Here is a 16,633-nt window from a genome sequence, read left to right on the forward strand (position 1 = left end):
GTGGACTTCATTCAAGCCACAACAGTCCACAGACAATCTCCATTCTCCTTCAGATTTGCGCACAGGCCAGATGGGGCTGTTGAAGGGTGAGTGGGTTTTGCTGATCACCTCGTCTCTCCAACTCGTGGATCATCTTGTGAATGAGAATCACAGCATCCTGAGTTGTCCAGTACTGTCGACGATGCACTGTAGAGGTAGCAATTGGTACTCTTTGTTCTTCCCCCTTCAGAAGACCTACTGCAGATGGGTTCTGATCATCCAGGCAAGGTGTTCTTTGCTTAATGCCCTCTGTCTCCACAGCAACTATTCCAAAAGCACACTTGAGTCCCTTTGGGTCTCTGAAATACCCGTTCCGGAGGAAGTCTATGCCCAAAATGCACGGGGCCTCTGGACCAGTCACAATGAGATGTTTCTTCCACTCACTTCCAGTCAGGCTCACCTCAGCTTCCACCAGGGTCAAATCTTGTGATCCACCTGTTACCCCAGCAATAGATACAGATTCTACCCCCACATGTTGCAATGGGATTATTGTGCACTGCGCACCAGTGTCAACCAAGGCATCATATTTTTGTGGTTCTGATGTACCAGGCCGACAAATCCACACAGTCCAAAAAACACGGTTTTCCCTGGCCTCTACCTGGCTAGAGGCAGGGCCCCTCTAGTCCTGGTTATCCTTCTTTCCCTGGGCATGCATCTTAGAGGTTCCTTCAAAGGGATCAGACATGTCATCTTCTCTTCCATCATTTCTGGTGGTTTGGCTACAGGCAACTGGAGCTACTTCCTTTTTGGTAGAACTTCCTTTCTGAGACTTGCGCTCCTTCAATTCATGCACTCATGCTGCCAGAGCAGAAGTGGGTTGTCTCTCCCACCTCCTCATGTTTTCCCCACTGTCACACAGGAATTTCCACATCTCACTTCATGGGATGTACCTTTTCTCTGGGGAACATCCGCATTTGGTAGCAGAATCTCTGATCTGTACTGCCGAGATTTGGAGAAGGCCCTCTTTAATCTCCTTCTTGAGTTCCTGGTGATTTCTTCTCTATCTTATCTTCCATTTTCTTCATACATGTTTCCATGCGATTCTTCCATGTGTTGGGCCATGCACGGCATCTGCATATGCTTGGAGTTTCATTGCCTTATCCCGCACAGTCTCATTCCTGCCATCCTTCGGTTTCATCATTGCTAAAGCAGAAGCGTATATTTGTATCCCAAGTTGTATGAGTTTTTGCCACATCACTGGTCAACTCTGACTCTGTCTGGACTCCTCAATCCTGGGTCATTCATGTAGACAATCTCTACCACCCCTAGTTCTCTCAGGCATTGGATCCCTTGTTCTGTGGTCTTCCACTGGGTTTGCTGCATGTAGAGATCATCTCCACACATATATCTTTCATTCATGCCTATCAAAACCTATGTCCAGAGACTGACAGAGTCAGCCCTCCTTATTATTGCTTGGTCGATAGCTGGATCATGTGACAGGGATCCCAAATGCCTCGCTTCAGCACCATCCAGCATTACATCATCACCTGCCGCATCCCAAATACGGACCATCCAACTTATTACGGATTCAACAGACCGTCGGGTGTAATCCTTTCTTAGGCTGTGAAGGTCCTTTATGGACGTGGACTCAGTAATGCTTCTGTGCCTGAGTCAGTTGGTGGCTTTGAGGCTCCTTCCCCTGTATCATCATCATCTTTCACTAAACAATCAGTTTTGGTTGTGTGCTTTTTCCTCGTGACAGGAGCCACTGTCATTGGCTTAGGCTCTCCCTCTAGTTCGGCTCCAGCCTGAGTGACTGGGGTGTCTGCTGATTTATCTTCCTGCCCCTCTACCTTTACCTACTGCCCTACAGTACCTAGCAGTGTGCGATAGGCATATGCCAAGGCCCAGTATATTGCCATGAGCTTTCTCATTAGAATTGTCACTATATTTCTCTTTCAGATATTTCCCCACCTCAGCTGGGTTCTGAATTTGTTCAGTGGAGAAATTCCAAGCTATTGGGTCAGAGAATTTCTTCAGGGTTTGGCCCATGTCCTCCCATTCCCCACACCACTCAGGATTTTTCACCTCATCAGTCACCCTGGAAATCTGAGCTCTCATTCCAGACAAGCTGAAAACCACATAGAGGAAGCTTACCAGATAAAATACCAGGAAGGTAGTCTCTTTAACATCCACGGGAAAACGAACATTGTCAAAAGTTAACGTATCAAATTTAAAGGAAAAGGAGACGAAAGGTTGGGAAACCCCGTCTCCTCCTCTTCTGACAAACTGGGTGCAATTACTAATAAACCCCCAAAACAGGCTACTGAAACTAGGACTGGGGTTAGGACAGAAAAACCACGTTATACACAATTTGAACAACTGCCTGTACCCCTGTCAAATTCTTATAAATCATTATTCCCGAGCACAGCAAAATAGAAATCCGGATTCATGCCCCTGCTCTGTAAAAGTTACATATCAGGGACAAGATCGGAGCAAGCTGTGGATAGGCAAACAGGCCTAGGGACCAGAAAGGCATCAGTACCTCAAACAGGCCTAGGGACCAAAAAGACATCAGTATATCAAGCCAGAGAGACATTATGAACTCAACCAACATGGTGACTACTTTACCCCACACAAAGTAATTAAATTTTTAAAAAATGTAATTAGTGCAGGTTTTTTCACTTCCTTTGAGCCCCACATTGGGTGCCACTAATTATTTGTGCTGGTTTGGACAAATTTGGAGGAAAATATCCTCTGACAGAAGGCAGGTTACAACCACCCCTCCCGCACCAGGTTTGGGAAAGATGAAATTTTCCTCAGAGGAAAGTAAAAGAGATAAAAACTATTTATTTAACAAACACACGGGAAAAGAATAATAATGCTAAATAATAAAACCTCTCGCTGTGGAGAGAAACCTGGGAAAATCTCAGAGTCCTTCTGTAGATGTAATCTCTCTCCTCCTCCTTGAAGCTGGGTCGTGGGCCCACCTCCAGGGCCTTGGTGGGAAATTCTCCCAATGTGTTCTGATGTTGAAACAGTCCAGAAGAGAAGAAGGGAAAAACCGAAGTCCCAGGAAAACAAAGTTCAACTCTCCATCTTCCTCAGGAGAAAAGGAGCCGAAAGCTGGCTGAAGAGCAAGAAGGGTGCTTCCTCTGCTCTTGCTACCGCAGCAGAAGAACACAGAGGAGTGTGTGTATTTGTGTCCTTGAAACAACTGCTTGAAAAGTGTGCTCAGGTTTTTTTTTCTCTCCCTCCTCTCAGGCTCAATTTAAAGGCACAGAAAGGCACAGTTAATTTCTGGGCATAGAGCAGCGATAGGGGATACACATCATAAAGTCACCCCAAGACATCTCTATTAACAAGGAGGAAGAAAATGGCACATTTTTTCCCCAAGTTGACAATTTTTTCTGGGTTTTAGAAGGAAAACCTGAGCAAGACTGGATTTATTGGAGACTTCAATCCATACTTGTCTTTATTGTCTTTTTACCTGTGTGCTTTCTCATTCCCCATTAAGAGTCCAATCTGGACAAAATGTTAGGAAATTTAACCGGTGGCAGCTGCTTTGCTCAGTACAGGGATTATTATCATCCTTAATATTTGTGACAAAAAACTGACAAGGAATATTTCAGGTTTCTGCCCAACCTGAGTCCGAACTGCACCTCCCTTTAACCTTCTCTAATTTAGAGTAGCATCTCTATCACAGTGGTGGGTTTAATTAACAAGTAATTACCAAGCAGGATGAGATTGCTTGCTATGGTTACAATTATAGCAGAATTCAGCCACTGTAAATTGGTTTATTCTCGTGGAGTTATTTTTCATTTAAGTTTCTCAACCACACAGAAGAGATATTGTCTTTGGTGGGGAGGGGAAATCTCTTCTTCATGTCAATTCTCCCAGAGAAACCTGATCTGTCCTGTTAAAAATAGGGCACGTTAAAGAGATGAACCACTTGGATGCTAATTCTTGATAAGCACTATTTAGCACAAGTATCATCACGCTGTTTCCTCGGGAAAAGAAGTGCTAAGTCAGTTGGAAAAAGATGTCTAAGGGTATTAATTATGCAGACAAAAGTACAAATGGGCCAGATATCTTAAAACAGGGAGTGAGATAATGACTTCGTTAGCAGCCTGTATTTAATACATTGCATTTTTTCCTTCCCAATTAATCTTTGAGCTTCTCCTTCTTGCACTTAGAGGGGTTTTTTTTTCTTCCATTTTCTGTGTTTGCTGCAGAAGAAAGCAGCAATTTTACATGTTCTGCCATGTCCTCCTGCTGCCAGAGCTGTTTTGCAGCATTTATCAGGGCTGGGCAGGGGTGGCTTTGTCCAGGGATCTCTCCATGGCAGAGTCTCCACATCTACCCAGCCAGTCAGTCAAAATTCTGTGTTTCACACTGAGCCTCTGCAGGTAAAATTTAAACATAAAAGCTCAGCCCGAAGATGGTAAAATTAAGCTATTTTTTTTCAGAGATTTTTAGCAGAAAACTTACCACCGTGTATTTTTAGGAAGCTGTAGAACATGTGGAGAGTTCTGCTCCTCGCTTATGGCAAAGTGCAGCACAGAAATAAAAATCAAAAAGTGGATTTTGAAGTAATAGCTCCTGTGCCAAACCTGGCAGTGCAGTCACAAAAACCATGCAGAAGAAGACTGAAAAAAACCCAACCAAAAAAGCAATCATAAACCCAAATATAGGATGAGAGAAAGCAGCTTGCACTGAAAGCTGTCACTTCATCCTTCACTCTCTTCATGGTTCTTAGTCCCTTTGGGATTGTAAATACTTAGCTAAAATAAGTTATTTAATCTCAGTGCTATTCCTTGGAAGTATTTGAAGATTATTTTCAGTGCGCTCAAGTTTTAAAATTGGGTGTTTTGGTTTTTTTCATGGGTTGAAAAGAAATGTTCTTCCAGCTAACCACTGGGTGTGAAGACCATCAGAGTGCAAACTCGGAGTAAATGAGAGTGGGGACAATTTCCCTGGCCTGAAAGGCACTATTACCCAGCTGCAAAGCCCTGTCAGCTTTAGACATGCATTGTGGAAAAGTACAAATGAAATAGATTGCAAGAAAGATGCATTTATTTTCTGTTCTTTTAAAACATAGTGATTTTTTTCCTGATATAATTCTTTGAGGAATACACATAGTGAATAGAATTATACTTTATTCTAAAATTTTAGTCCATAAGCATTTTCTGTCTCTCCTTTTAAAACCAGAAATTTAAGAAACTTAATCAGTATCAACTGTTGGGTCAAGTTAATATGATTCTTTTACAGCCATGATCTAATTTCATTAATTAATTTACATCAGAGTATCTGTTCTGCATGAGAATTATCTTGACAAAAAAAGTGGTGTCTTCCAAATCAGTAGCTCACGTTCCTGTACTCCTATTCTATACATAAAATAATATCTCTGCTGTTTGGATGCCTTTTAACCTCCGTGCTGGGAAACAACAGACTGAAATCCTGGGTAGCTCTATAATTTTTGGGTTGTAGTGCCATTTAAATCTGGTGGAAAGGAGAACAATGCCTTGAGCAAACAGTAACTATTTGTTGCTGAAGATCCTGACAACTTTTTTCTTTTTTTTCTTTTTTTCTTTTTTTTTTTGAAAAGCTCCAACTGACTTTCATGTGGCTCTAAAGTCCAAATTTCTGTAGGAAATACTTTCCATCAAGAAATATTAAGTTACTTAAAGGTTGATCTTTCCTAAATTTCCTTTAAGATTTCTTCAGTTAGGTAGATAAATTTTAGAAAGGCCTCCTGAATGAAAGCAGTAGCTGAGGGCAGTGTCAGTCCTGGTTTATCTCTCCAGTGTCTCTCAAAGGCTGGAATTCCTTCATCCCTTCGGAACCACGGCACCCTCAAAGCTTCTTGCAGTCTTCCTTGCAGAAACAATTCTAACCTTAAACTCTGACTGTCACAAAGGAATTCCTGGGTGGAAGCTGTTTTCTGTCCCAAACCCCAGAGGTCTGCTGCTCCCAAGTTTTGAGATGCCCAGCTATGAGCTCCAAATTCCCCATCCCAGCCTGATCCCAGTTCATCGCAGCACAGGCTGGTTTGGGTGGGACAAGGTTTCTCAGCATGAGGAAAATTCACCATTTATTCTTCAGAATTCTTGTTCCATGATGTGGAAATCTTGCTCAAGTATCTGACAGAGGGAGGGCAGTGCTGTCTGTGCTCACCCTTTGGGATACTCCAGCCCCTGCAGGTTCCTGACTATTCCCTCTCTCTTCGGGGATCAGGAACAACTCAAGATAAATTAACTCTGTTTCTTCCTTTGACATTGTAAAAGTAGAAGCTGTATTAGGATTTTTGTGAAGCTGAAGCTCCACTTGTCTTTCCTGCACTTTTCCTTTGGTTGCTGTCATGACAATGCTCAGAACTATTCCATCTGACAGCTAATGAGCCGTGAATCCATGGGAAGGTTGGTGTTAGAAACCTTCCAAAGTGGGCTTGTGTCAAACACCTGGTCCTCTGCAATCCACTGTGATCTGGCTGTGGCTCTTACAGTATTTGGCTCCTAATCCTGTGGTTGTATAACCTAAGACTGATGAGGGAACAAAAGCACAAAGAGTTGGTACCTGCTCAGAAAAATTACAGTGATGGATTTGGGTATTTAATCATTGCGTTGCAGGGAGAGCTGCCTGGAAGCTGCGTGTTGCTTGTGAATCACTCTTCTCTCCTGTCATTGCTCCCTGCTATTCTTATAAATACCACTCAGTACAACCTTTCTTTACAACAAGTAGGTTCTTCCATGCCAAGCCTGACAAGTGGGTTTCACATCTTATTTATTTGTCAACATGCTTCAATAGCTCTGGTCTGGCATGTAATTTCTTTCTTACCAGTGATATGTAATCCTGCGTTTTATATTGACAGTGAGAGAAGCAAAAAACCTCATTCCCATGGATCCAAATGGACTTTCAGATCCTTATGTCAAACTGAAGCTCATCCCAGATCCTAAGAATGAAAGTAAACAAAAAACAAAAACCATCCGTTCTACCCTGAATCCGGACTGGAATGAGTCATTCACATTGTGAGTTTAACACCCTGATTTAATGGGAGGTCTTTGGATGTATTGAATTGTTTATTTCAGTGTCGACAACTCCTCCATTTCTCTCCTTTTCAGTAAATTAAAACCTACAGACAAAGATCGTCGCTTATCCGTAGAGGTCTGGGACTGGGATCGAACAACCAGGAATGATTTCATGGGATCACTCTCTTTTGGGGTGTCAGAGCTTATGAAGATGCCAGCCAGTGGATGGTAAGAGTTTCTGAAAAGAGAATGAGAGAATATATCACCAGAATTTTTAAACCTGTCTTTTTTTTTCAATGTGATCTACCTTTTCTTTGAGCTTTTCACTGTGTTTCAGGCTATAAATTCACTGAAAGTGCAACTAAACCTAGGAAACACAGGCTATAGATCTCAAAGGAGGATAACAAAGCAATTGCTTTTCTTCTGTGCTGTTCCTGGAACTTCTGCTGGAGCCAGGAGCTGCTGCAAACTCAATTCTGTGTACATAGTCTTGTGATACAAATTTTATTTTTATCTGCAATATGATGTGTTCAATACTATGTGTATCATGTTATATATAGCTCTGCAAAGGCAAAGCACATGGAAAGTGATCTCATCAAATGCCATCTCATTACCTACCACGAGAGGGTAGAACTCATCACATCTCCTCAAAAAGGACATTTCTTCAAAGACAGTTGTTTAGGGCTATGGAAGCACTGGAGACAAAGGTTCCTCCTCAGGGTTGATGTCTCCCATCAAATCCCAGGATGAGTGGGAAGAATCTCATTGTCCATTAAACTGTCTTGACAGATAGTTTGGGATTAAAGATCTGATTTCAGGTAAAATATATTCTATTTGTGAGTTTGGTGTTAGAGATCAGATGATATTTGGTCTTTGAGATCAGTTCTTTGCATACCTGTGACATTGTTACAAACCACACACAAACAACCAAATCAGATTATAAATCTATCAGGGAAAAACTGTAAAGTCACCAGTTTTTTCTCAAATCCACCACAGGTACAAGCTGCTGAATCAAGAAGAGGGTGAATATTACAACGTTCCAATTCCAGATGCTGATGAAGATGGAAATGCAGAGCTCCGGCAGAAGTTTGAGGTGAGGATTAAACACAGATGCATGCAACTAAATATTGCATTTATTTTTCACTTTATTACAAAACAAAAAAGAGCTTGTTAAAAGATACATATGTTAGAGTGCTCCTATTTCTGTTTCTGTGACAGCTCTGTGTGTCTTTGGTTTTCTTGAAGATTGGACCAAATGGTTTAATTCAGAGATGGCATCATTTTCCTGACAGTTCAGCTTCTCTGCTATGACACTTAGAAGTTGGTATTTTAAAATATGTTATGTCAAGTATATGTAATAATTTCAATGTCTCTTAAGAATTGCTGTGAAATCTGCCAGCCATTATCACTGCTGTCTGCATTATTTGACAAATGAAATTCTCAGAAACAACGGTATTTTAATACTTTGAATGTTTCACGCTGTAAGTTGGGGTGTTTTAAGAAAACACTTTCAGCGTTCATGCTTTGGAGCTTTAAAGTCTTTGCAGAAGGTTTTCATGTGAAATTCTGCTCCCTGTAGTGTGGGGAAGGATGCTGATGTTTCTTAAGGATCAGAGGTATTGCTGGTTATGTACAAAAAAGAAAATCCAGAGAAAAGTGATGCTTTCTGCAGTTTCTTGCCTCCTGTGGTGCCAGCTGGAGAGGTTGGTAGCCACAAGAATGGTCTCATGTGCCACACAAAGGAGTTTTTTGTTAATGATCAGACTCTGCCTCTTCTGACAACCACAGCCAGAATTACAACAAAATATTTGCTGGCCACTGAGCCCAGGAGCAGGACAGGTATGGCCTGGGGTGGGAGGGGTTTGCTGGTGGGTCCAGCTCATCTGCCCTGCCTGCTCTCCCAGCTGCACACACAGCCAGGAGTTGGAAATATTCCAATCTGCACTGTTGCTTTCTTTTTTTTCTGCTAGGACATTTACAACCTTAGCTAAGCTGTTTATCCAAAACATAATGAATGTACCTGTTGTGCATAAACCAACCTGCCTGTTCCTTTCAACCTGAAATGGCAATTTTCTATGTTCACCATCAGGCAGAATTCTCCATTGTTATTATAAAAGATGGGTTAACCCACGAAAGTGAGGAAAACCGGCACATGTTCAACTTCCAAGAAAGAAAAGGAAAAGGTGCACCAATTTCTTCTGAACGCATTTGGATCAGCTCCCATGTCTGCAGCATGAACTATGATTTTTGTTACATATTTGAGAAGTATTTGAACCTCCATTCCATTTTCCTTTCTTTGCAATCGTGATCTGACCAGTGTGATTTCATTTTGCTGCACTAGGTCATTTGCTGTTCAAGATCATGTTTATTTTTTATCCTCCCTAGAAAGAATAGCTTCAAAAGTAATCCTGTCTATGTTTCTGTGCATTATGCAGAGCCTGGAATTGGGTGAATATTTATATATTGGTATAAAAATTTTCTGGTTTTGTCTCAGGTCAGAGATAGCACGAAGACAAGTCACTAGAATTGTCCTCTTTAAAATGTCAGCTATTACATGCAGTGTGGTTGCATATTGAATTTACAGTCTGAGGTTGATTCTTAATCCTGCTGTAAATACTTTGGTTGCAGGAGGAATAGTCAGGGTTTATCCACATCCTGCAATGAAGTGGAGTAGAAATCCTGAGAGGATTTGTGTAAAGCTACTGGACCTGGTTCCAGAGACAGCAGCTTCACCAAGGGGCAGCTCTGCCTCAGAAATAATTAGTCTGGCTCAAAGTCTAATTAGTTCAGCCTCAGCACTGTGTATTTGAGGCTCTGCCTGTTCTGCTGTAGGCTGGTTGGTGCTATTTGAGTGACTGAATTAATCCAGGGAAGGGAATGGGTCTTCACTAGGCACACGGTGTCTCCAGGAATGTAATTTCCCAAGTTGGACAATGAACAGTTTTAAAACTCAGTGATGATAAATGAGAATATTGGTATCTGAACAAACCCTGTAATTGTAATGAGGCCAGGGCTGGTGTAATGTAGTGTTACGTGGCTGAAGGATTTGGGTTCACCCTCTTATCCTATCTCAAAGTTTATCATTATGAGAAGGAGCAGAGGGAAGCAGCACCCTCCATGGAATATTCTTCCTTGGTTTCAAGGGGCATCACTGTGATGGCTTCTGAAATTTCACAGCACAGATGTCTGAATGGTGGTATTTCACTTATTAGCTATTCTGGTGTGGCACATAAGTGGTGCTGACTCTGATCCTCCTTTATTTCTGTTATCATTTATATTCTGGCTTGCACAGGCATTTTATTTTAGGTGCCCTGTAACATGGAACAAGTAGACAGCCCTGAGAAAAATGCTGCTATTTGTGTTTTAATGATATCATCTAAACAAATATTTCCACTGTTCTAAAATCACCATTGGAGCCTTACAGGAAGAAGATTGCAGGTCTTGACTGTCACTTTCCTAGGGAAGTGAATTTGTCAGAAGATTAAAAATACAGATAGACCAAGGGGTCACGCTGGGCCACCTTCCCATTCATCAGTTTATGGAAGGAGTAACTCCAGAGTTCTTCCCAATCCAGTCTGCAATCCAGTGGTGCTTGGTCTATTTTTTGGTATATGAGCATGTGATTGGTAGCCAAACAACATTGATTTAACTTTGAGTACAAAATTAGAACAATTTCCACAAAAATACTGCATTAGTAATACCAAATACTTTAAATAAATACTGGTGGCCTTCAGAGTAAAGGGCTGTATAAAGACCTAGGATACACAAGAGCAGGGAAACTTTAGGATTAGGATTTCACTGTTTCATATTAAGAAAGAATAAGATTATTTTCGGGTTAGAAAACACCAGAGGGCCAATAGATGTAGAATTTCTGAAACCAGTTTCTGATCTTGAAAATTCTAAGATGTTCTGAAAATTGACTTTGCCCTTTTAACTAAAGTTTAGAAATGTGGGTGGGACCTCCAAGACCACTAAGGAACTACCTCCTATTTAAATCAGAATTTTAGAAATATCTGCCTGCATCTATTTTTCAAGAGGCAGATATTTAAGATTTGGCCTCCAGCTCTCATTGATCTCAACCCCTTTACACACTACCATCACATCCTTCTTAGCACATCACTTTCACAACACAGATTTCTTATGGAAATGTGGCTCTTAGCCACACAAATCTCATGGAAATGCTGCTTTGCTCACTGCACAAATTCTTAAGGCATTTATTCAATGTCAATATACCTTAAAATAGCTATACAAGATTATAAATAAGCAAATAATAATAGATTCAAACATTCTCTTCACTTATATTTGTAATTGAATGCTAAAATCTATTTGTCAGTAATTTTTCATGAGAAGTTTCCTCATGGGCCATTCTGCCACATCTGAATCAGCTGAAAAATTAACACCCAGCCTTTGCCCAGAACAGATCCTATCCAACAAATGGGGCCAAATTTGGAAAAGAAAGAATGGAGGAGGATGGTGCTTTTTTTACCTTTTGTATTTTATTGCAAGGAATTTTCTTATTATATTCAATGTATAATCAATATGAACTTGTGCAGTATATAGAACTTGAGGTGTATTATGCAGAGGTGCAATGCAGTATTTTCTATACAACAAATTTTATTCAATATATGTATTTTCTGGATCTCACTTCTCCCTAAAATTCACAGATCTATTATCTGCTCATTTAGCAGTGTGATCAAATCTGTCCTCAGTGATTTATACATGATACATCATTATTGATATTTAGAGATAAAAATATACTCCTGTAGGAAGTGGAGTCAGGATAAAATCTGTCACTATTTTTCAGTTGGCTTTAACCTTTAGTTGTGAATTTTCTCTCTGGAATGGCATTCTTTGTGGTCATCTCAGAACGAAACTCCCTTCTCACCAGGCATATTCAGAATAATTGTGGCTGCTCCATAATTGTCCATGCTGAGGTTGCCATGGGAACTCCCAACAGTCCCAGGTGCCTCCGTGGACCAAAACTAGCAAATCTTCTAATGCAGCACCTACTCTTTGTTATGTACTTGTTTTCTTCTTACAGTACTTTTTTAGTCAAAGAAAAAAGCAGAATATTGAAATAATGCAACCTTCTGGTATTTTTTTCTACCTGGTTGGGATTTGAGCAGTAAGATGTCTTTGCCATTTAGAGCACCATTCCTTTTTTCCTGAATTTGGGGGAAAGAAATGTACAAATTTTAAGACTTCTGTTGTGCGAAATGATTTGAGTTTGGTCAAGCCCTTTTTACTTTTCCTGCTTAGTAAAGCACTTCTTGATACTTAAATATCACCTTAGGATAATAAAAGAATAATGCTGGTTTAAAAGTAGCCTGTTGAACTGTTCTATGATCTCCCCACTTCTTTCCACATCACCAGCACGGGGAAATGTTATTAAAGTAGCTGTTATGGTCCATATAAAAGATTTTTTAAATTAAACAAAGAACAGAGCGGCCATAATCCTTACCCATGGGCACATTTACTGAGCACAAGGTGTGTTGATGATGGGAGCAGTCTGAGTCACTACACCCAGCTCTGGCAATTGCAGTGATCCCAGCACGTTGCTGCAAGGGAATGGGATTCGTAAAATCCTCATTTTAGAGCATCTCTGGGAAGGCACACAGTGGTTTTCCTGGTGCACACTCTTCACAGGTCAGATATGTTCTTTTGTTCTAATTATTTCCTTTAGTGTGGCTCTCTAGGTGGCTTTCACAGAAACAAAATCCTTCCCTTAATTTCTGAGAGCTGCGACTGCTGTCCCACCACGGGGACAGTCCCTGGACCCTGGGAGGGGACAAACATCCACATCCCTGGCTTTGAGTCCTGTTTGTGTGAGCGATTCCAGCTGCTTTGACCCATGGAATTGCTGATGGAAGCTGTGCAGGAGCTGGACCTGTAGTTCCTTTCTGCAGCCCCGAACATGAGGAGAGGGAACAGAGCTGAGAACAGGGTGGATGTCATGTCTGAGCACTGGAAGTGGTCAGTCAGTGGTGATATTTTGGTGACATCTCAGTGCTTCTAAACAGAGCTATTAGTATGACCCTAAAGAAAATGTCTTCTGAAATGCTTTATCATTTTAAAGATAAGAACAGGAAGGATGTGGAGCTTGGCCATCAGGCTCAGTTATAAATACCTGGAATCTCTCCAGTGACGCAGGATCTGAGAGATATTTCCGCTCCTGAACTCCTCCAGCATGCAGGGCAGCACTTTGTTTGACCAAACTTGTGTGTTAATCCTTGTGCAGACCCGAATTTACAACCCAGAACCCTCAGGCTGTGGATCTGCACACAAAGCTAACGTGCATTTACACCGTCAGGCCTCTCCTTGTGGCAGCACAGCTGGTGTTAAACAGGATCTGAAACTGTCACCAGAGTTCAAGGCACAACTAAAACTTACTGATGAGTTTTGTTGCTGTTACAGTCTAATGCTGAAGAAATCTCTTTCATTTATTTATAATTTCTTTTCTGAACATCAGTACACTGTTTTAGATTGTTTCAGTGCAGGCCCTGCATTTCTTAGATCTTTAACACTCCTCTTAATTTTCTTTTAAGCCATTTCTGTCTGCTTCATTAGAAAGGAGAAGACCAGAACTTTCTTGATTAATCTGGCATTCTTCTGATATTCACAACAATTTTATATTAAAATGGCATTATATTTCTTTCTTTTAATCAGTGACCAGGAAATCCTAGAGCTGTCTTCATTCTGAGCTGGAGGCTGGGTAGAAATGCTGCAGTTGCATAGCCAGGGCCATAGCAGATACTCCAGGGACTGTTTCAGTAGGTTCTTGAGAACCCAGTGAGTTTTCTAATTAAATCTATTTTCATTCAAAGAAAAACACCCCAAACAAGCAAACAACCACAAAACCCCTAAAACAAACTGTAGAGGAGCTTGTGATTTTGTTAATTTGTGACTTAAGTTCTCCAGGTCTATTAAAGTGTTATATGGGCTGTGAAGGAAACATTACTTTTACATCTTTGAGGGATGGTGATGTTTTACCCCAGAGCTGTTATACTGCAGTTACTTCACTCTTTTTTTAAAAAACAAATAAAAGATATGATCTCTGATCTCTTCCATATCTGTCTCTAACCAATATGCATTCCCACTTTGAAGCTTCAGGCGGGTCAGCAAAGGGGAAATGCGAAAGAAAAATAACATTGCTGACACTTCAAATTGCAAATGACAAGATTAAATTTACTTTTCAGGAAACAGACACTAAGCTACACTGAAATCATGACCAGCCAAAATATCACTGGCACATCAATCCACACTCATTATGCATATAGAGATATAAAAAGAAGAGCTGCTTTTTTTGGCCATGGCACTCATTCCTATTTGTAAATTGTGCATATTTAATCATTAGAGAATAGTTTGCAGCATTATAGAGATGCTGCTAGATGACTCCATCTGTTCTGTACTGTAGTTTGGCAGGGGGAATTCCCTTATGCAGTTGTCTGGAGGTTTCCCATCCACTCACCACGGCTCAAACTGGAGAACTTGAAATTTCCTTACTAGATGGCATAAATCTCTGGTTTCGGTTTGAAATCAGCTGCTGATTTCCTTAAGGCTTTTCTCAGTGTGTTGTGATTTGAGGTGAAGAATATAAAAAATCGTGTTGACAGCAGGGATTTCCTTGTCCCCTATATAAAGGTGAAATATGTGTCGCCCTCCCAAACCCCTCGTGTGCTGCCGCCCCTCTCCGAGGTCATGTAGCGGTGAGAGCCCGGAGTGCTCCTGCCCAGCTGAGCACACGTGGAGGTGTTTTGCCGCGGGGGGTGTTTCGTGCATGGGGTGTGTGTTTGTGAGGCTGAGGTCACGCCAAGGAGCAGCACAGCCCCGGCCCTGGCCGTGCTCCTGTCTCCGCTCCTCCCTGCTCGGGTAATTAACACCGATTTATTTGTCGTGGGTTTTTTCTGTGCTTAACAGACGTGTCCATTTCTGTATTCCTGCTGCTGCTGTGTCTGTATTTGTTTATTCTGCTACTAATTGTGGTTGCTGTGCTGAGCCAGCCCGTTACTAACCATGCAGTGTTTCTCCCTTTCCTGTCTCTTCCAGGACTGTCATGTAAATATCCACTTCTTCAAGGTAGTTTTCTCCTTGGTGTTCTCCTACACACAACCCCCTTTACCAGCATCTGAAGTTTATTAAGTTTAATTTCATTCTCACCATCTTTTAAGGATGCACTTGTTTTTTTCCCACTTCAAGCTTTTCTAATGGCTAAAAAAAAATAAGAATTGAAGTACGAATTTTCCACAATTTGTCATAAAGTGATCCCCAGATTAGAATTTTACTACAAAAAAAAAAGAGTGATCAAACCTGAGCAGATGCAACATGCCTTTCTCTTTGAGGGAATTACTTAAATGAGTGCCACCTTCTCGTGGAAAATGGAAAAAGGTGCATCTTTAATTTGAAAGACATTCATGGAACCTTAAGTGACTTTCACAGATAAAATAATGCTCGTGGTCACTGTATTTTTAAATAGATAAATTTAGGTAATAGAGCATGCATGTTTTATGATTGAACATAGTGCATCTCTTCCTGAATGTTATTTGGAGTATGCTATATTGTAAGAGATATTACCCATGTGCACAGATGCTCTGATACCTGAAGTACCAATTCACCTGTTTATTTCTCATTTTGCTCCTTTCACTACTTCCCACATCACTGAGTTACTCCCATAAAAGTTACACCTCAGCATTGAGAACATACATGTGTTTTGTTTATATTTGCATGTATCTCTAACAAATGATCTTGCTTTATTAGGGCAAAGGCCACTGGCACAAACCACACTTTCAGTTTCATACATTGGCTAAGTTACAATTTAAATTAAAATTTGAAGCTCCTTTGTTTTAAATTGTTCTAAGACTCTTAAGATTATTGGAGCCATTATCATCTTCAAATAGTATTTTTACAACTGAAGTTGACCTGGAGCACTTTACATTATCACTCAAGGCTTAAAATACTTTAATTAAAAAAACAAATGGTTTTTTTTAAGAGTGGTTTATATTATCAATGCATGATTTTAACAAATGTTCTAACACTGAACCAGAAAAATCACATTACTTACTTTTTCTTAACTTTGATTCTGTGTCTCAGAAAAGCGTGTACAGAAGAGAACTGCCCTTCCTCAATCCTTTACACCTCTTCATATTTTAAAATAAAATCATATGGTGGTTTCATTGGTGAAACTTGTCTCATTTTTAAACAAGAGCAAAAGTCACCCTGACAAAATGCATCTGGAATAAATAGGAAATTTTGTCACCTCATTGTAAAATCCAGACCTTGAAGAACACTGATACAAGCTGACAAAAGTCCTTGGTTAATTCACGTTTCCACCACAGGAGTGCACCCAGAAAAAGTACTGAAGAATTTCCCACAGCTGCTGCTTCACAGGCAAAATTCATGTTTAGTCCTGGTGGATTATAAACATGAATTCCAACGGAGAAAGCTGGCACTCTGTTTCTATGGGGACACTCTGGAATTCAGGGGTTTTCATGGAAAAAATGCTTCCTTGTTTATCATCTGTGTTTTCTCACTAAATCACTACAAATCCTCATTCCCCTGCTGCTGGCAGTGACAGTGAGCCCTGAGCTCAGCTCAGGAGCATTCCTGGGAGGATCCAGGAGATCCCTGTG

At 40.8% G+C, this 16,633-nt stretch overlaps 1 protein-coding gene across 3 annotated transcripts in view; it reads left to right on the forward strand.

Moving 5' to 3' along the window:
- PRKCA (protein kinase C alpha) overlaps positions 1-16,633 on the forward strand; it is a 153,805-nt gene that overhangs the window by 104,004 nt on the left and 33,168 nt on the right. For 2 of the 3 annotated variants that reach the window (XM_032128886.1, XM_032128884.1), the window contains exons 6-9: positions 6,851-7,007; positions 7,101-7,235; positions 8,004-8,100; positions 15,054-15,083. In XM_032128886.1, the coding sequence (XP_031984777.1) occupies positions 6,851-7,007; positions 7,101-7,235; positions 8,004-8,100; positions 15,054-15,083 (419 nt within the window). The remainder of the gene's footprint in view (positions 1-6,850; positions 7,008-7,100; positions 7,236-8,003; positions 8,101-15,053; positions 15,084-16,633) is intronic. The other variant, XM_032128885.1, reaches the window with a different exon arrangement.

Source organism: Corvus moneduloides, chromosome 19 (genome assembly GCF_009650955.1).
Source record: "Corvus moneduloides isolate bCorMon1 chromosome 19, bCorMon1.pri, whole genome shotgun sequence".
NCBI lineage: Eukaryota > Metazoa > Chordata > Aves > Passeriformes > Corvidae > Corvus > Corvus moneduloides.